Here is a 21,085-nt window from a genome sequence, read left to right on the forward strand (position 1 = left end):
TTCAGCTTCCATCAACATGCTTTTAACCTAATGCACAGTGTCATTGTGGACTTGTCTCTTATACCACTTTTACCTGTAGACTACACATGAAAGGTCTGGGAAGTCAAGCGGCAGAAGGAGTGTGTGCATACAGTACTTATTAATCTTTACGTCAGAGTCTGTGTTGAAAACACACAGCAAAAATCTCTCTGTACAAGACTTCATGCAATGCCCACTGCCAGAATAACAGGAACCCAGGACTTTTGTGTGCATAGGGTTTTTTGGTGTGAGGAAATTGTTCATAAGCTGATATTAAAAGGACACTATCAAGATCATTTTACAAAATTAAAAGAAAAAAAAACCTTTATAAAAATCCTCTGGGAGGCAAACAAATATTCTTTTTTTTCTATTACTTTTCTCTTTTTTTTTCATCTAGCAAATATGTTTGCACAACCCCAGCAACTGGTAAGAGCCAGGTAACCACATTCCGAGGTGTCAGTTCATGCTTAAAATCAATCAGTAGGGGTGGGACATGTGTGTATGAGAGAGAAAGTGTTACAGAATGAAATTGTCCTTATTCTAGGGTGTAAATAAGCAACTCTTCATTTGCTACTGGAGCCCTCCCTCTATAATGACCTAGGATAGCATCAAAAGGTGAGCTTGGATCTTTATGAAGGTTCAGAGTTCAGCTCACTTCTGCAACACGTTCGCTCTGAAAATCAGAATCATTCTGGGAAATTCCAAAAGTCCAGAAACCATGAGAATTGTATACTGCTAATAAAACATGCCAGGTGAAATCCTAGCCCAATTAACATCAATGGTAAAATGCCCAATGATTTCAAAAAGTGCAGGATTCTACCTGCTGGATATAAAAAAGGTTTCTTTTCCTCAATCTGGGGAGGAGTGAAAGTCAGGGAAATGTTAGAGCTCACTGTGAGATGTTCTGCCAAGGAGAAGACTAAACTGAGATGCTGGTTGAATCCGATGAGGGGAACTGTAGCTGCTCCTTCGCAGACGAGGAGTACTAATGGGTTTTAAGGAGGAGCTCCCAATAATAAATTGATGAAGCCTTACTTCAAGAATGTGCAGAAAGTACGTGTGTGTGTATATACAGTTTAGTGAAGAGGACAGGGAGAAGAGAAATGAATTTTGTTGCTCTACACCCTGCAAGGCCCAGAAGGTATTCTGGAGATGCAGAGTGGTCTCTATACTGCTCCACACTGACACATACTCTGTTCTGTTACTGCTGCAGCACAAAGGACACAATCATGGATTTCCTGTGGACACCAGCAATCAAACCTATACAACTTGCCCTCTTACACTGGAAAACAGTTAAATGTGGCCTCAACCCCCACACAGAGTTGCCAACCCTCCAGGATTGTCCTGGAGTCTCCAGGAATTAAAGATTAATCTTTAATTAAAGATGATGTCATGAGATAAACTTCCGGGAATACAGTACGTCCAACCAAAATTGGCAAACCTACCCCCAAGTGGGGTATCACATCCACAGTGAGCTACACCAAGCACAATCACAACAAGGCACATAATTAGACAAAACCAGGCTAAGCAGCAGCCTGGCTCAGGTGGAAGGGAGCCCCTAACTATTGTGCAGTGCATCATGTCAATTACTGATGGGTGAAGCAGAACAGGAGAAGTACACCTATAATTGACCATGAGATATCTGATTTTGTCACAACCCAGCCAACTCCTCCAGAATATTGAGGAAGACCAAAATATATAAGTTCACACCAAGTTCCTATTATCAAACATACAGAGATGCTGGTGCTTGACCTCACCTTCTCTTATCAAGAGGACAAGGCATCCTGGAACAGATGGCTGCTATCATTTGAGAATGGCAGCTAGGAAGCCCTTGAATGTTTGAAGGATGGGGCAAAAAGGCAAAGCTTTTCATTTTCTTCTTTCGTTTTCTATTTTTTGGGGGGGGGGAGGGTAATACATTGTTTTCATATTTGAAGCATTCCAAATGACCCACCTTTTTGTTATTTCAAAGGCTTTCATGATTTTTTCTATATTATTATTGAATAGGCTATAGACATATTTGGTTTACTGAAAGCTGTTTTGTTAAATGAAAAAAGTAATTATCTTTTCAATATCTCTTTTGATAAAACTATGTATTAAAACATGACAGGTTTGGAAAAGATATTAAAAACTTGTAATGTCAACATTTCATAAAAAATTGCCTTTTAGGAAAAAAAGTCTGCTTAAAAACTTTGACCAGCTGTACTCAAATCTGGTCACCAAGTAAGTTAAAATGAGCTCTAACCCCCACCAAATCTACAATAATATCATTTGAGCTCGTAACATCATTCGTTTTGTACAAGTGATACTCCTGAGGGCATTCTTCATCAACAAATTAAAAATTGTGCACATTTTATTTGTCAATAAATAAATGCAGAGGCTCCAGCATGGCAGTGGGAAGCACAGGCCATGGGCTCCATGAAAGTGGGAGATCATCCTGCACCCCCCTTCCCCCCCAGGACATGGACTCAGCGGTGAGGCTGTACCCAACCCTGAAACAGCACAAAGCCTGGGCCTGCCCCAGAAACACCGTGGGGCCCTGCCTCTCTACACCAGGTGTGGGGCAGACAGGCTCAACCAGGCAGGATCCAAGTCTGAAGGGGCTCAGTGTGGAGTGATCCAGGAGTGGGATGAGAGGATTCTGTGTGGGACAATCTGAGTGCAGACATCTCAGTGGGTGGGTCTAGGTGTGGGGGGATCTGGATGCACAGAGAATCATTGGGGGGTTCCAGGTGCAGGGGCAACGAGACACTTCAGGACTTCCAGGTGAAGGTGGTCGGGGCTCAGTGGAGGGTGAGAGAGTGGGGCTTGGTGGGGTGGGGGGCTGAGTGCATCTATTTGGGGATCAGTGGTGTGGGGTCTGGATTTGGGGACTCACAGTGGTGCAGGAGATAGGTGGGGATTTGAGCTCAGTGGGAGGTGGTCTGGGTGCAGGGGTGAGGGCCAGAGGCGGGGGGGGGGCTCCAGATGCAGTGGTTGGGGTTCAGTGGGGTGGTGTTTGGTTATGGAGAGCTAGAGGGGTTCTGGAGGTACCGGGTGAGGCATGGCAGGGTGTCTGGGTGTGGGAAGTCTGGATGCAAGGGGATTGAGTGGATGGGGGAGCAGCTCCCCATACAGTGACCCCTCCCCCCACAGCTGAGGAGCAATGGGAGGAGGAAGCAGGGGAGGATGCTGAGATTCCTGAAGCTGGGGGAGGTTTCTGGGGGTTGGTTTGACACAGGCTCAGCCATTCCTTGCAGAGGAAGAGGAAGTCCCATCCTCTCCTGCCTCCAGCCCAGCCAAGACTAGCAGCTGATCCTGGCTCAGGGTAGGAGCCACTGGCTGGGGTGTCCACAACCCTGCAGTGATTTACCTCTCTGTCAGCTGCTCTGGGTACCTGAAATGATGTACCTGCACTGCTAGAGAGTGGTGCATGTGCTCTTGCAGCTTCCCTTTGCTTCTCTGTTAGAAAGTCATTATTCTGCAGGGAAGCAAAGAAATTTGCAGGGGACAAGAATTCTGTGCACACACAGTGGCACACAATTCCCCCAGGAGTAAAGTTCCAGGAGGAAATGTTAAAGATCACTATTTTGTAAGTGCTCAACATCAAGAACTCCCAGTGAACTTAATGGGAGCGTCACTCGAGAACCCTTCAGAGAGCAGATTCACTATGTGGTTGTGCTAACATTTATTTCTCTTTTTTAAAAATGGAAGATCCACAGAATGGATTAAATGGAATGGCTAAACGTGGCCTAATATATTTATAGGGGGAGATTTTTCAAAGACAACAAGGCAGTTAGGTGCCCCCAACTTCCACTGAGAAACTGTTTCCTGCAGAATATGATGATGTCTATACTGAAGGGATAATTAAATTTCTTCAATTATTCTCCCTATGACTTACTTTCTTGATGGAAGAAAACACTTCCTGATGTGTATGTCAGAGGCAGATCCCTGGGTTACTTCCTGTTAGGGGATCTCTTATGGCAACAGGAAATGTCTCTGAATGCTCAACACAGAAGGTTAGGAATAACTACTGTTGGCCAAGGAAGGCCAGTCGTAAGTACCCACAGCCCCTAAATTACCTGCACATATCAGCGGGACAAGCACCCACAGCCTGTAGGAGATCTATGGCTGGCAATGGGGTAAATTCTACCTCTAATACATTGTTTTTAGAAGTTGTGCTTTACTTGACTGCACATTTCTGACTTGGTCAATTACCTTATAAAAATCTCTAGAGAAAATTCCTGCACAAAACAGAGGGGCTTCTTTGCGTGAATTAAGTGGCACATAACTGTAGCAGACACAATTAGGCATTGCAATAAAAATAAAAGTCAGTAGCTAGATGCATGTGGGCAGAGTTTATTCAGTCTGAACAAAGAAGCCCACTGTGGGAATAGCAAAACATTTTGGTCCTTTGGAAGACTGATCACACATGCTCACAGCTCTAATTTACACAGAACACTCTAACATGTAATGAAGCACAAGTAGCTATTGTTTTGCTGCATGAAAGCCGGTTTGCAATACAGCTCCAAATTAAATCCTCTGTTACACTGTCACCCTTTCTCTCCTACCTGTGAGCAGAGTTAATAGATATGTAAAAGGGAAAGACCAGAGCACTGAAAGATGGCAGATTCTCAGAGAGGCAACTAAGGATTTAATTAGTAATGGAGCAAATAAATTCAAACCAAGCCCTTGAGAACACAAAAATGTCATTTAATTTTTCCTCCCTGTTTTTCATTTTTGTCCACCCCTACACTGCCAGCAGGCTCTAGAAATGGAAGCAGCAAAACTGTACAAGAACAAGAACTACTTGGGAAATTTTTAGCAGGGGATCAGATAATTTGGATATGATTTGAAAAAAACATTTGAACTCTTACATTTTTATTCAGTCTCTGAACCAATGGAGGACGACCCAGATACTTGATTTAAGGTATAATTAGAATGGAAAAAAATCAGTGATCCTGGTTGAACCCTAGCAGTTGGACTGCCTGGCCTAACTGCTCTCTGTCTCCCCACCAGTACAGAATTGTTTCATCCATATTCAAGACATTTTTAAATTTTAATTTAAAAAAACCACTAAAAGATGTTCCACTGCTTCCCTTGCTAGACATCTATATTCTAATCTATTTAATTGTCAGAAACTGTTTCCCAATATTCAGCCTAAATTAATACTTCCCATTATTCCTAGTTACACATGTACCCGGGGAGGGAACAGTGAGTGGCGGGATGTACGTATTTGTGAAGTGCCTTGGATAGACTGGCTGGATGCATGTGGAGAAAACAGTGAGTGATGACTGACTGGGTTTGTGTAGAGGAGGGGTATTGAATGGTTCATGTGTATAGTAGGCCAATGAATAGTTGGGTGCATGGGTGAACAAATCTGTAGCTGTGCCCTGAGCAATAAAGTTAGTGCCTTTGCTTTGCACACCATCACCTCCTTAATCTGATTATAATTCCATTAATTTTACCATGGAGGAATACTGATGCTGCAGTGCCTTAGAGCCTACATAGGGGGCGGGGCTTGTAAACTACTCGCCCTCCCTCAGTTGGTTTAGTGGGAAAAGAGGAGGCAAAGCTGGGATACTTCTCCACACCAAACAGTGCTGGGTTTCTCACTAAAGACTGGCATGGTTAGAAAAGCCCTCCAGCCTCTCTAAAGGCACAGGGGGCACAGCCACACACAGAGCGTTATCAGCACTAAGACAAGAGTTTTAAACCATCTTTGCACACCACATCTGATTTCCAACATGTGCATTTTAACCATATGCAAAGATCTGGCCCTAATATCTTTTAAATAATATTTATTATAAATACTTAAAGATAACATTTTGATGTAACATTTTAGGCCTTCAAAGTGTTTAAGAAATAATCTGAGGAAATAAAAAGCAACAATTAAAATAAAATATTTACACTAAATAGACCAAGTGATCACTGAAAGCATGGTCTGCTATGAAACAATTGCAAAGTTCTTTAGTTTTTGAGAGATGATTTAGACATGATTATTGGGGTTAATCTAGTTTTGAATAGGCTTTCAAGTGTTTTCCCCCTTAATTTGGTATATGCTAGGAAGACGTCATTCTTTTTGCAAGAGGGTTTTTTGTTTGTTTGTTTTTGTTTTGTATTTTTCCCTGTCATCGATGTTAAACAAGAATCACAGTGATTGAATTCTTTACACGTGTTGACCGTGGGAGATTTATTCAGTGTGCTGTGCCATGGGTTTTTATCTGTGACGTCTATATAAGTTTCTCTTATTTTCTCTATTTCTTCCTCTGAAAAGAATAAAATAGTTTTTTTCCTCTTCCTATTTCACACCAGTAGTGCTCTGATGTCTCTCCAGCAGCCACAAAACAGACAACTCAATAAAGTAGTGAACAAGGAGAACCAACAAAAAAAAGAGAGAAAGAGAACTTGCCAGCCAACCCCAAAATGATTTCTGCAGCCATCCCCCAAAGAGAAAAGAAACTGGCATGTTTCTGCTTTTGTCTGGGTCAAAATGTCTCTTACATGTAGAATAAGCTTCTGTAACCCACATGAAATACAATTTTCAATAGTCAAAAACTGGGACTAGTGAGGGGATGGAAATTCTGTATGGAGAGATTTCAGGAACCAATCCAAAAAAACTGCATTGTTTGCATCTGACAAATATTTACACTTTTGCACATTTGCAGATGTGCCCATTATACAATGTATAGTGTAATTATGAGATAGAAAATGGACTCAGAAGTATGAGGAGGTAGTAGGAATGGGGTACAGGAGGCAGGCTCAGTGCCATTGCTAGAAGTCAATGACACGTTAAGAATATTTTTCAAATGGTCCAGCTATTTATGCTGCTGGGATGTTGTCAGTCTGCCTAAGTGGACAGCACTTTAGTTTCAAGGAAGATTTGGAATTCAGCCCATAGGCTCATGAATGTGCTCAGTGTGTCAGTGTTCACTTTGTAAAAGATCCGCTAAAAGTCTGCTCTGTTAATCATCCTTGTGTGTACTGGAATTTTCAAATCACAAAAGATAAAAATTCTTTTTCCTAATGCACCTCTTCTACACTGCAACCTAAAACTACCTCAGGAAAACATTAGATTTCTGGCTTACTCTTCTTCCTCTTTGCTCATTCTCCACTTGTAACCTAATGTTCAGACTTATAAAAGCTCTGGCATTTTCTGAACCTTTGTTTACTCCAGGAACTGTTTACAATGTATACATTTTGCTCATTTATTTCAGTCAGATAAACTCTATATTGAAATGAGACATACGTTGAGGAACTATTTTTTTCATATTAAAGGTAGAGGATTTTCTTACTAATACTAATAAGTAAATAAATAATAAGAAACTCATAGGAGATTCTTACTGAACTAAGGCACTTCCTTAGATAAAAACTCTTCCCGTCTTGGCAATCTAGCTCAGATGAGTGTGATCTTTGAAGTCTGTTTAAGACATTCAAACTGGATTATTTCATCACAGTGGCAATCAAGAGATTAAAACTGGCTGATGAGAGATCATTGAAGCTTATTGTGTGTATATTTGTTATACATGAATTTAACTAATGCTGCATCAATGGGATTCCGCTACCACATATCACCTTCACAGGTCAATCACCAGACAGTGACCTTTTCATTCTAGAAAAAAATTCCTCTAGTGGCTCTACTCAATGTGTTTCATCACAGAAGAGTCATCCTTCAGGAACGGAGACCCCACTCACTCCTACTGTGGTTGTAACAATGGGGAATTCTCCTGAGTTTGCCATTGTGAAGCAGGTGGTCTGATTTGTAGTCTCATTTCTTGACATCCCAGATGGAAAGAGCTTCCACACTCTGCAAGTTTCTCAGACAATTGGTTCCTCCACTCCTTCCATGCTGCGACACCTGTGCTGAAAACCATTCAGCAGAAATTGATGTCAGTTCGACCCTCGAACTCCATCCCAAACAGGCATACCAGGAAGTATAAAAGACCTGCACTTCAGGTCTGCAGCTCTCAGAGATGGCTCCATCTCCTTCAGCTGCTTGGTCAAGCAGAGAAGCAGCAGCTGGCTCACACCATAAGATAAGACTGTCCACCAGGAAAAAAACCATCTCCCAGAGGGACAGGACCATTCATTACTCAATATGATTGATCTCTGATAATGTGTGTTTTAATTGACAGTTTCTATTTCAAGTGCTTAATAAGTTATTTATTGAGTTCTGTTGGTAATGAAGACTAGGTTAACATAAAAATACATTTTTGAGTCTAAGAGCTATGGAAGAATCTAAACTGAAGAACCTCAGTGAGTACAGTCACAAGAGGGAAATGTTATCATCAATTGACTCTTCCCTCTACCTTATGAGAGTGAAATTATCTCAGAAGGCCTTGTATTGACCTTTGAGACAAAATAAACATATTCATAACTAGATACACAACTGTTTGCAGTGTTGCAGTAGCTGCGTTGTTCCTAGAATATTAGAGAGACAAGGTGGGTGATGTAACATCTTTTATTGGACCAACTTCTATTGGTGAGAGAGACAAGCTTTTGAGCTTACATAGAGCTCTTCTTCAGGTCTGAGAAAGATTGTCAGAATGTCACAGCTGAACATAATGTGAAACAGGTTGTTTAGCTTAAAGAAATAACATGTTGTAAGAGACCATTTAAGGTGAAGTGGGGAGTTAACATTTCTGCAGTTGTAGGACAAAGGAGGGTTAGTGGCTTATAGATTGTTGTAATAAACATAAATCCAATGTCTTTAGTGCCTAAAAATTACGAATTTAAGCTCTGAGGTTTATCTTTTGAAGGTATTGTACAAGTTTCCTTTGAGGATGAGGAATGAGAGGTCACATATGAAGTGATCATTTTCTGAAAAGTGTTCACCCAGCGTTGATATGGTGTTTCTTTAGCTACAAAAACAATGAGGAGTACTTGTGGCACCTTAGAGACTAACACGTTTATTTGAGCATAAGCTTTCATGGGCTAAAACCCACTTCATCAGATTCATGGAGTGGAAGATATATATATACATAGTCCATGAAAAGATGGGAGGTGCCTTACCAATTCTAACGAGACAATTCAATGAAAGTGGGCTATTATCAATAGGAGGAAAAATCACTTTTGTAGTGGTAATAAGGGTGGCCCATTTCAAACAGTTGACAAGAAGGTGTGAGTATCAGTAGGGGGGAAAATTAGCATGGGAACATTAGTTTTTAGCTTGTGTAATGAAGGTGCCACAAGTACTCCTGTTGTTTTTGCTGATACAGACTAGCACGGCTACCACCCTGAAACCTGTCTTTAGCAACAGTTAGTGGAAGAGGAACAAAAAGTTCAAGTATGGTTCTGCAAGAGTGAAATTTCTGGTCCTTCCTGTCTGTCGTGTGTGAGAAGGAGAAAAATGACAAACATTTAAAGTGACCAACAATTTTAGTTTGGATTGACAGGTTAGCAATATTTTAGCTTAATTATTGTATCCATTTTATTTTTGATAACAATAGAGGTTAATTTCCAAATGAGAGTCTCTTTACTTGCTGTCAAGCATGACTGAAATAAAGTGAATTCATATGAAACATCTGCTGTCCTATCATTTTAATCACAAAATATGTATCCCATGAACAGAGCCGAAATGTGTACCTTTTATTTAATATATACTGAAAACAAAAACTAATCAGAGCCTCATATTTTCAGGTGTACAATGCAGGAGTTTTCAACATTATGATGCACTGTGATCATAACCAGTGTTCCCAGTTATCACCTATTATTTGTTCTTTTCAGTCTGTAGACTGCAGTTTCCCCTTCTGATTTTTGCTATAATAATGTATTTATGAGGCTATTCCAGGTTGATGTAACTGGCCCACTCCTAATAATGAAACACAGAGGCTCATGAATCGCTACAGTTGTGAGAATGTACTATTTTTTTTTACATCATGTATATTCAAAGGAGAAACTGGATATCTGCACAAGCATTTGCAAATTTATTTCTGGAAGAACTTCTACCATTTTGCAAGAAAAAAAATGGTGGCAAGTATTGAAAGTTTTTTTTTTTGTCCCTGGAAAATTGTAAATCTTGGTTGGTTGAGATTATTTTGGCTTGCATTGAAATTTTGAAAATGTGTGTATTTTGTATCAAAACTACCATTTCTTTTTGACACAAAATATCTGCTATTATGGGGTGGTGTGGGGGAGGGGAATTAAGAAATGAAAAAAAGTTTTCGGTTTTTTTTAGTTGACCAAAACCAAAACACTCCCAAAACTCCCATGGATTCTCCTCTGATTTTGATAGCATGTTATGTTGCCAGCATATTCCTGTTTCTCCAGTGCTACCAATCCTCATAGGCTTCAAGCAATAAACACTCATCTAGGACCTGATCCTGCCACAAGGTCAATGCAGGCAGACCCTGCATATGTGTGGAACCCAAATGAGGTCTACGGGAGTGTTTCCACACAGAACTCGTTGATGGATCAGGGGCTTTAATTATAGAATAATAGAACTGTAGAGCTGGAAGGGACCTTGAGAGGTCCCCCCATGTTGAGACAGGACCATGTAAAACTAGAACATCCCTGACAGATAATATCTAACCTGGTCTTAAAAACCTCCAGTGACAGGGACTCCAAAACCTGCCTTCGAAGCCCATTCCAGTGCTTAATTATCCTTATAGTTGGAATAGTGTAATACAGTATAGTATAATCTAGAGTATAATTAGATGTTTTTCCTAACATCCAACCTAAATCTTCCTTATTTAAGACTGATTCCTTCTTGGTCTACTTTCAATAGACATGGAGAACAGTTGATCATATCATTCTATTTATAATAGCCCTTAACACATTTGAAGGCTATTATCAGGTTCCAACTCAGTCTTATTTTCTCAATACTCATAATTACCTCATTTGAACACTGATAAGTAAACAGGCACATAATCCACTAGAAAAGCATGCCACCAGCATATAGGGATTATCTAGTCATGTTTACGGATTCAATTACATCTGATGTTCTAATTCCTTGCACTTCAGAAATAAAAGATTGAGAATAGAAGACTAAAAAGTATATTAATGTTCATATCACTTCTTTGAAAATAAAACATTCTGATCCTACCTCTTCACAGGAGGTCCTGAAATCCATGTGCTATGGCACAGCAAGTAATATTTGTCTAAAATAGACAGAAAGATTTCATTAGAACTCAGTACTACAAACTAGAACAAACAGATTGCAAAACATAAAAGGTAGTTATCTAAATTAAGTGGGAAGACACTGCATTCCTCTGTGTGAGCTTTGTTTATAATCATTGCTTAAAAGCAGGAATGATTAAGTCAGCAGGAGGGTAAGGATGCATACGGAGCTGGTAGAAATTGTTTCTGGATTTTATGAAGTCCACCTACTGATTTTATTAAGTGTGATGAAGGGAGAGCTGATGTTCCTATTAGCCTCTCCATTACACTAGCCATCCAAATGTACTCTTCTGTATTACGGACCTTTTGTTTGAAATGTTGTCCCCACCCCCACTTATTTTTGAAAGTAAGAATACTTGAAAAGAAATCTTTCAGAAAGAAATAATTAAGTTTTGCTTTTCATAAGGTTCCCTTCTGTAAAAGTAGATTTTTCCCCTCCTAATTAAAAAGCTTTATGCATGAATACTTTTTGTTCCATTGCACTCACAAAATTGTATTCCCAAACATTATCTCTGCAAGAAAGCTAACTTCAATTATCGGAGCACTGAATTTAGTGAAAGATTTAACTACTGAAGGACTGAATGTTACAGAAATCAGGAATATGTAAAATGTCACAGCACACCAGATACTCAAATTATTGGTACGATGGGTCTGCACCCACAATACATTCATCCCAATACACACCTGGCATGAATCTAGTTATTTTTACTTATGAGATAATGTTTATGGAATAAGTTGTCATTAGAAGATAATAGTGTCCTGCTGCAATATAAATACTGATGCAAAAGAAAGAGGAATTTATAGAAAATTATTTTCTAGGCAAAACAGACATTTATTTTCAAGTCTAGAAACACTATTATTCTGACTGATTCATGAAATTCAATCATTTAAGAAGTTCTTTTTATTATTTTTATTACAGTAGTGCTAGAAGCCCCAACCAAGACTGCAGCTTCTTTGTGCTAGGCTTTGTCAAACATATATAGGCGTGACAAAATTCAATTTATATTTATAGTTTTGATGATATTATCAATGTTTATTTTTAAGCTTTTTTATGTATCTATTTAAATTTTCAGTTGTGCAAAATTATGCATTTAAGCTTTTTCATTTTTTAATCAATTTAAGTTTTCACAACTGTGGGAAATTACTGTGGGAATCAGACAATAATTAATGACAGTAGACTCTGAGGTTCAAAAAGTTAAAGCTTTATAATAATGATTATAACACAAATAGTCAATATTACATGTCAAAATATACAAAGTAAACATCCTTAAATAAAATTCCAATAAGTTTTCAAGCACCTTGTTTGTTTGTTTTTTTTCACTTTGTCTATCTATAAATTTCAATATTTAGTGTTGGAAATATTGTTTCATTGATTTGTGCAGTGAAATCATTTACTGACATTTACCAACAACATTCTAATCCTTCCAAGTCTAAACATATAATAAAATATAGTTGCTGCCCCAAATGGTGTAAAATCTAAGACCACAATCATGCAAAAATATTTGTGTTTTCCCACTGTGTGTGTGGTCCCCTTGATTCATGATGTTCAAAGTTAAGCACATGCATAAGTCTGTACAGGTCGGGGGCATAATCATCAGAAGGGAAGGGAAGCCCTAACAGAAAGGGTCTAAGTTGTGTGGGAACATGAGGATGACAACAAAGGAAACACATGGGAACAAATGTATAATATGAAAGCAGAATAAATTATATATAATAAATTAGAGGAGTGAACATAAGATGTGAATAATGATTCACCAGCAAGCCACCACATTTGTAGAGTACAGTTATATTTATTTAATTGTGCCATTATTGGTCTGCTAGATTCTGCTTGGCTCAAAAAACAGATTCATAGCATCAGTCTTGTATTAATTTTTTTATTAATTAATTGAGATTTGACTTTATAATTTTAAACTTAACAGTGCATAATATCCAGCCAATTAGAAACCTTATTTATTGGCACAGATTTCAATTGGTTAAAATTAGCCATGCCCACATGCAAGCTGCAGGCAGTCCTTACACAAATACCCAATCACTCGCCCTGTAAGAGGCTCCCAAGGACCCTCAACCACAAATTTCCAAGGCCAGGAGAAGAGGAATACAAAAAGAGCAGAAAAGAAGAGAAGGATATACAGCATCTCAGAGCACAAGCTAGTGAGGATTAACCTTTTCGTAGAGACTGTGCAGTGCTGTGAGGTTAAAATTTTAATAATAGGAGACTGAGGAAGGTCTTTTTCAGAGGAAGGAAGAATGGATTCTCAGCCCTTTATGTATGACCCAACAACCACTTGGAATTTGCTAGCTCCTGAAACTCTGAACTGAGCCTCCAAGGATATATCTACAGTGCAATTAAAAACCCATGGCTTGCCCATGTCAGCTGACTCATGCTCAGGGACTGTTTAATGGTGGTGTAGACGTTTGGGCTTCTGCTGGGGCCCAGGCTCAAGGACCCCGAAACGTGGGAGGGTCCCAGAACTCAGGCTGCAGCCAGAGCCCAAACAGCTGCACTACAGTTAAGCAGCTCCTTGGCCCGAGCCCCTCAAGCTCAAGTCAGTTGGCGTGAGCCAGCCACGGGTGTCTAATTTCAGCGTAAACATACCCTGAGGGTTTGTCTATGATTAAAAAAAAGCCACAGCAGCAAGTTCCAGAGCCTGAATCAGCTGACTGAGGCTTACGTTACAGGGCTAAAAATAGCAGCGTACAGGTTCCCACTGGGAAGATCAAGCTCTGAAACCCGGTGAGGGGGCGTGGTCTCAGAGCCTGGCCTCCAGCCCAAGCAGAAATTTCTGCATTGCTATTTTTAGCCCCATAGCATGAGTCCCGTGTGCCCGCATCAGTTGCCCTGGGCTCTGAGACTCACTACAGTGTTTCTTTGTCTTTTAGGGTAGATGTAGTCTAAGGGATCCTAGTCTATGGATACAGACTGCAATGGCTATCAGAGCCTTCTGCCACCATGTCCCAGCACACTTGCAGTCAGCGGTGGGAACAGAATAGACTAAGAATTCCTGCTGAGGTGAACAGGGAAGCTTCTGCATGGGGGGATATGGGCAGGTAGTTTGCTGGCCCAGCAATTAACCAGGTTTGCTCAGACCCTCAGTGGGAGGGGACAGCCCAACTCAGAAACAAGATGACTAGTTTTATTTTCAGTTTTGAACTTTGACTTGTGAGAGCAGAGAGAAAAGCAGAACAGCTCTGGGAGTCTCTGATTAACTCCTCCTCCCAACAAAAGGTGTCTTGGAACTGCTGTTGAATCTAGTGCATGGGTCAGGCAGTTCCAGTCCTGCAGAGACCAGTGTCCAGAGTGGCAGAGATAAAAAACCAGTGGCAGCTACTGGGAGACAGCCATGACCTACAAAGGTCTCTAGCCCAGGGACCTATGAGACTCTGCCCCAGCCAGGGGTGAAGACTCAGTCCAGACACCTTTATTATGTAAGCCAGCCAGTGTTCACAGCACTCATCTCTACACTAGGATTGCCAGGTGTCCGGTTTTCGACTGGAACGCCCAGTCAAAAAGGGACCCTCGTGGCTCCAGTCAGCACTACCAACCAGGCCTTTAAAAGTCCAGGCGGCAGGGCTGTGGGTCTAAGGCAGGCTAGACCCTACCTGTCCTGGCACTGTGCTGTGCCCCAGAAGCTGACAGCAGGTCTGACTCCTAGGTGCGGGGGCCATGGGACTCCACACTCTGTCCCCGCCCCGAATACCAGCTCCACATTCCCACTGGCTGAGAACTGCAGATAATGGAAGCTGTGGGGGGGTAGTGCCTGTGTCTGAGTGTCAGAGCAGCATGCAGAGCCTCCTGCCCCCACCCCCCCACCACGTAGGGCTGGACCTGCTGGCCACTTCCAGGGAGGAAGCCTATCTTGTGCCTTAGCGCCATTGAACGGAAGCCCCCCGAGATAAGCCCAGGCCCCAGTCCCAAGCCCAACCACCTACCACAGCCTTGAGCCCTCCCCCCATCCTGGAGCACCCATCCTGCACCCCAAACCCCTCATCCGCAGAGACTGCACCCCCAGTCCAGATCCCATACCCCTCTTGCACTCCAACCCCTGCCTCAACTCAGAGCCCCCTTCTGCACTCCGAATTCCTCAGCCCCACCTCTCTGCCTGGAGCACCCCAAACCTCTCATCCCCAGACCCACCCCAGATCCTGCACCCCTTCTGGAGCCCTCAATTGCACCTCAAACCCCTGCCCCAACCCAGTGAAAATGAGTGGGGGTGGGGGAGAATGAGCCACCAAGAAAGGGGGAATATAGTGAGTGGGGGTGGGCCTCTTGGAAGGGGCACAGTTAGGGAGTTCGGTTTTATGAGATTAGAAAGTTGGCAACCCTACTCCACACTCATCTTCAGCTTATAGCTGTCTGGGAAGGTGTCAGCAAAGGGAGCTGGGACGTAGGAAGAGTTGTGAGTGTTGGGAGCTGAAAAATTTGTTCATTTTTAAATGATGAATATTTTTTAGTTAATCCTAACCTTTTTGTTCTTTGGATCCCATTTTCCTGCTCCCAGTAAAGTACCCCCTTATTATACTGTTATTTCTGGGTACATCATTTTTTTTGCTTGGGTTTGTGATGATGTATTTTGTTTCTTCTGTCCAGGGGTTTTATACTTTTGCCTGTTAGTAGCATTATTTGTTTTTCCAAGGGACAGGACTGTTTGTGTTCCAGGCTCAGTGAGGAGTCACCTTAGGTGGAGGCACCTTAGGTGGAGGAGCAAGCCTTAGGAAGGAGGCTTTAGCCACATGTTGGGAGGGGCTACAATTATTTCCTGCTTCAGATGTTTAAATGTGCTTCTGCTCAGCTTTCCTCTTGTGAGACAGGGAGGGAAATCAGTTGATACTAGAGAAGGAAATTGCAAGGAAGATCCATAAGACATGGTAAGCTATGGAAGGGGAAGTGAGTTGTGGGGATTGAAAGTGGAAAGACCTGTGACCAGTGAGAGGCCAAGGTATGGAAGGCAAAACTTCACTCAGACACAAACAGGGAAAAGAGAGCACTTCAAACAATCTCCAATACTGCAATGAGCACTGTGGCCATAACGCAAAGGAAGAATGGCTTTGTTCTTTAGTAAGTGGGGAGACAGAAAACAGTCTTTTTGGGCAGCAAGGGAGTGGTCATTCCAGATAGCCAGTCAAAGGCAGAAAAGCCAAGCTACATAGAATGGAGATGTGGATCATGAGAAGCCCTAGGTCTAGAGTCATGCATTTCCAGGGGGCTGGCAAATTTATAACAATTAGGACCCATGGATAGCAAAGACCACACTAAAGGGAGTACTTCTGAAGTGTGGGGAGCACTGAAGTCCTATCTACTTGAGACAGTGGGTGAACAGAGGAGTAAAGGGAGCTGCTAGGTCTACACACACTGGTTTAGGGTGCCTCAGGAAGCTAGATGCTGTAGCCAGGCAGATCCTGGTTTGGAAGAAACACATTATGGCTGCAGAGAGCCTCTTTTAGGGCTAGCATTCAGGATCAAAAGTTAGCATAAAAGCTGCCTTCAATTTGCAAGTGGGCATGGCTAACCCTAGCAATTCCAGGACTACTGGATATTCAGCCACTAACGAATGCATTACTTGTAAACATGCTAACAACCACAAATTTGAACTATGTGAAGTTAGTCAAAAAGGATTTTGCTCATAAATAATATAATAGTACACAACTATTATTGACCAGGTGTTAAGTTGTAACTAACATGCATTCGAGAGACCGAACAGTCATTATGAATAAAGCTAGCTGTCTTCACCATAGAACACACAAGTGTAGAAGCTTGTAGGGGCTTTGTGCTGGGAGAGAAGCTGAGCCCTGATTAGGGGGCGGGGCTTCTCTGACTAGGGGTCCTAAAAGGTAGCCAGCCAGTCAGGCAGCAGCACAGACAGCTGCAGTGGCACAGGAGCTAGCAAACAGAGTTGTAAACAGGGGAATTTGAGTGGGAGTTTGTATTGTGATGCTTGTTTGGGGTTTGTTTTTGCTGTAGGTGGTGGTGTTTTGGTGTGGTTTGTGTTTCCCAGGTTAACAGGACTTAGGTGGGAAGGCGATGACAGATACAGAGGCATCACTGGGAGTGACCCATGTAGTGGAAGACACATTGAGGATGACTGGATGTGGAAGCTGTGGTATGTACATGATCCTGGAGGGGGGACCTGGATTAGAGTTTTGTCTGCATGAAATGCCGTCTGATAGAGCTGATGGAGGAAAAGATCTGAGGTTTGGAGATGCAGGTGGAAAGTCTGGTTGAGTTTAGGAAGGGGTTTGAGCAGATGATGGAGCAAAGACATGAGGTATCTGAAGGGAAAAGCTCAGACTCGCAGATGGACGCAGGGCTGGGGAATTTTTAGGGGAGACTGGGTGAGGAAAGTGGTCAGTGGAAGCATGTGACCAAAAGAACCAGGCAGAGGAAAAGACGGGCTAGTGAAGGAGAAATAGAGCTTAGGAACAGGTTTGCAGAGTTGGAAAATGAAGAAGGGGCTCAGCAGGTACTTGTTGAAGGTGGAAGGGTAAGGAAGAAGAGAAAGAGAGGCTAGTCCTATAGAAAAAGGGGAAGAGTCAAGGGACACTACACCAAATATGAGCCCCAGGAGGATACAGGATGGATTATAGAGGATTACAAGGGAGAATAGGAACGGAAAGAACTTGCAGCCAGAGGGAACAGGGGAGAGATTGGAGAATAGCACCGTCACCAGGAAAAGGCAGGTCTATGTGATCAGGGACTCTTTATTGAGAAGAATAGACAGGCCTGTAACTAGAGCTGATCCTGAGAATAGAAGGGTGTGCTGTCTTCCGGGTGCTAAGATACGGGATGTACACCTGAGGTTGAAAAGGATCCTAAAGGGAGCGGGAAAGAATCCCCTAATTATCCTTCATGTGGGAACAAATGATATGGCTAGATTCTCGCTGGAAAGTATTAAGGGAGACTATGCTAGGCTGGGGAAGACGCTTAAGGAAATCGAGGTTCAGGTAATCTTTAGTGGGATTCTGCCTGTTCCTAGAGAAGGGCAACAAAGGTTTGACAAGATTATGACTATCAACAGATATCTTAGGCAGTGGTGCTATAAGGAGGGCTTTGGGATGTATGGCCACTGGGAGGCATTCATGGACAGAGGACAGTTCTCTCAGCATGGACTTCATCTGAGTAGGGAAGGAAATAGACTTCTAAGATGGAGGCTGGCACAACTGATTAAGAGAGCTTTAATCTAGGAATTTGGGGGAGATGTCCAGGTAATCTCCACGCCAGATTTTAGCATTGAGAGGGAAGAAAACAAAGTAAGAAAGGATACAGAATTGGGTAGGAGAATGTATATAAGAATGAAGGGCAGTGTGGATACCAGTCTAATAGGTTATACTGGCTGTAGAATGACTGTGCCTTATAGGGTACAGAATGTGAGCGAGGCCAAACAGCAAAAATTAAGATATTTGTACACCAATGTGAGGAGCCTAGGTAACAAAATGGAGGAACTAGAGCTACTGGTGTAGGAAGTGAAACCAGATATTATAGGGATAACAGAAACATGGTGGAATAGTAGTCATGACTGGACTACAGGTATTGAAGGGTATGTGCTGTTCAGGAAAGACCAAAATAGAGGTAAAGGTGGTGGAGTAGCATTGTATATCAATGATGAGGTAGAATGTAAAGAAATAAAAAGTGAAGGAATAGATAAGACAGTCCGTCTAGGCAAGAAAACTAGTAGAGCCTCCCCTGGGATAGTGCTTGGGTGTGCTATAGACCTCCGGGATCTAATTTGGATATGGATAGAGCCCTTTTTAATGTTTTTAATTAAGTAAATACTAATGGAAACTGCGTGATCATGGGAGACTTTTTACTTCCCAGATATAGACTGGAGGACCAGTGCTAGTAATAATAATAGGGCTTAGATTTTCCCAGATGTGATAGCTGATGGATTCCTTCATCAAGTAGTTGCTGAACCGACTAGAGGGGATGCCATTTTAGATTTGGGTTTGGTGAGTAGTGAGGACCTCATAGAAGAAATGGTTGTAGGGAATAATCTTGTTTCAAGTGATCATGAGCTAATTCAGTTCAAACTGAACGCAAGGATTAACAAAAATAAATCTGCAACTACGGTTTCTGATTTCAAAAGGGCTGACTTTCAAAAAATAAGGAAATTAGTTAGGGAAGTGGATTGGACTGAAGAACTTATGGATCTAAAGGTAGAGGAGGCCTGGGATTACTTTAAATCAAAGCTGCAGAAGCTATTGGAAGCCTGCATCCAAGAAAGGGGAAAAAATTCATAGGCAGGAGTTGTAGACCAAGCTGGATGAGCAAGCATCTCAGAGAGGTGATTAAGAAAAAGCAGAAAGCATACAGGGAATGGAAGATGGGAGGGATCAGCAAGGAAAGCTACCTAATTGAGGTCAGAACATGTAGGAATAAAGTGAGACAGGGTAAAAGTCAAGTGGAATTGGACCTTGCAAAGGGAATTAAAACCAATAGTAAAGGGTTCTATAGCCATATAAATAAGAAGAAAACAAAGAAAGAAGAAGTGGGACTTCCAAACACTGAAGATGGAGTGGAGGTTAAGGATAATCTAGGCATGACCCAATATCTAAACAAATACTTTGCCTCAGTCTTTAATAAGGCTAAAGAGGATCTTAGGGATAATGGTAGCATGACAAATGGGAATGAGGATATGGAGGTAGATATTACCATATCTGAGGTAGAGGCAAAACTCAAACAGCTTAATGGGACTAAATTGGGGGGTCCAGATAATCTTCATCCAAGAATATTAAAGGAATTGGCACCCGAAATTGCAAGCACATTAGCAAGAATTTTTAATGAATCTGTAAACTCAGGAGTTGTACCGTATGATTGGAGAATTGCTAACATAGTTCCTATTTTTAAGAAAGGGAAAAAAAGTGATCCGGGTAACTACAGGCCTGTTAGTTTGACATCTGTAGTATGCAAGGTCTTGGAAAAAATTTTGAAGGAGAAATATTAATGACATTGAAGTCAATGGTAAATGGGACAAAATACAACATAGTTTTACAAAAGGTAGATTGTGCTAAACCAACCTGAGCTCCTTCTTTGAGAAAGTAACAGATTTTTTAGACAAAGGAAATGCAGTGGATCTAATTTACCTAGATTTCAGTAATGCGTTTGATACCGTGCCACATGGGGAATTATTAGTTAAATTGGAAAAGATGGGGATCAATATGAACACTGAAAGGTGGATAAGGAATTGGTTAAAGGGGAGACTACAATGGGTCCTACTGAAAAGTGAACTGTCAGGCTGGAGGGAGGTTACCAGTGGAGTTCCTCAGGGATCAGTTTTGGGACCAATCTTATTTAATCTTTTTATTATTGACTTCGGCACAAAAAGTGGGAGTGTGCTAATAATGTTTGTGGATGGTACAAAGCTGGGATGTATTGCCAATTTAGAGAAGGACCGGGTTATCATACAGGAGGATCTGAATGACTTTGTAAACTGGAGTAAGAGTGATAGAATGAAATTTAATAGTGAGAAGTGTAAGGTTATGCATTTAGGGATTAATAACAAGAATTTTAGTTATAAGCTGGAGACGCATCAATTAGAAGTAATGGAGGAGGGGAAGGACCTTGAAGTATTGGTTGATCATAGGATGACTGTGAGCTGCCAATGTGATATGGCCGTGAAAAAAGCTAATGCGTTCTTGGGATGCATCAGGAGAGGTATTTCCAGTAGGGATAAGGAGGTTTTAGTACCGTTATACAAGGCACTGATGAGACCACACCTGGAATACTTTGTACAGTTCTGGTCTCCCATGTTTAAGAAGGATGAATTCAAACTGGAACAGGTACAGAGAAGGGCTACTAGGATGATCCGAGGAATGGAAAACTTGTCTTATGAAAGGAGACTCAAGGTTTGTTTAGCCTAACTAAAAGAAGGTTGAGGGGAGATATGATTGCTCTCTATAAATATATCAGAGGGATAAATACGGGAGAGGAAGAGGAATTATTTAAGATCAGTACCAATGTGGACACAAGAACAAATGG

General features: G+C 41.6%; 1 protein-coding gene across 2 annotated transcripts in view; it reads right to left on the minus strand.

Annotated features, from left to right (window-relative positions):
• The window catches only part of SNTG1 (syntrophin gamma 1), a 578,088-nt gene that overhangs the window by 287,731 nt on the left and 269,272 nt on the right, over nucleotides 1–21,085 (minus strand). For both annotated transcript variants that reach the window (XM_043507881.1, XM_038390970.2), the window contains exon 2: nucleotides 11,042–11,096. In XM_043507881.1, coding sequence (XP_043363816.1) covers nucleotides 11,042–11,068 — 27 coding nt within the window. In that variant the 5' untranslated portion in view covers nucleotides 11,069–11,096. The remainder of the gene's footprint in view (nucleotides 1–11,041; nucleotides 11,097–21,085) is intronic.

This window comes from Dermochelys coriacea, chromosome 2, assembly GCF_009764565.3.
Source record: "Dermochelys coriacea isolate rDerCor1 chromosome 2, rDerCor1.pri.v4, whole genome shotgun sequence".
Lineage (NCBI taxonomy): Eukaryota > Metazoa > Chordata > Testudines > Dermochelyidae > Dermochelys > Dermochelys coriacea.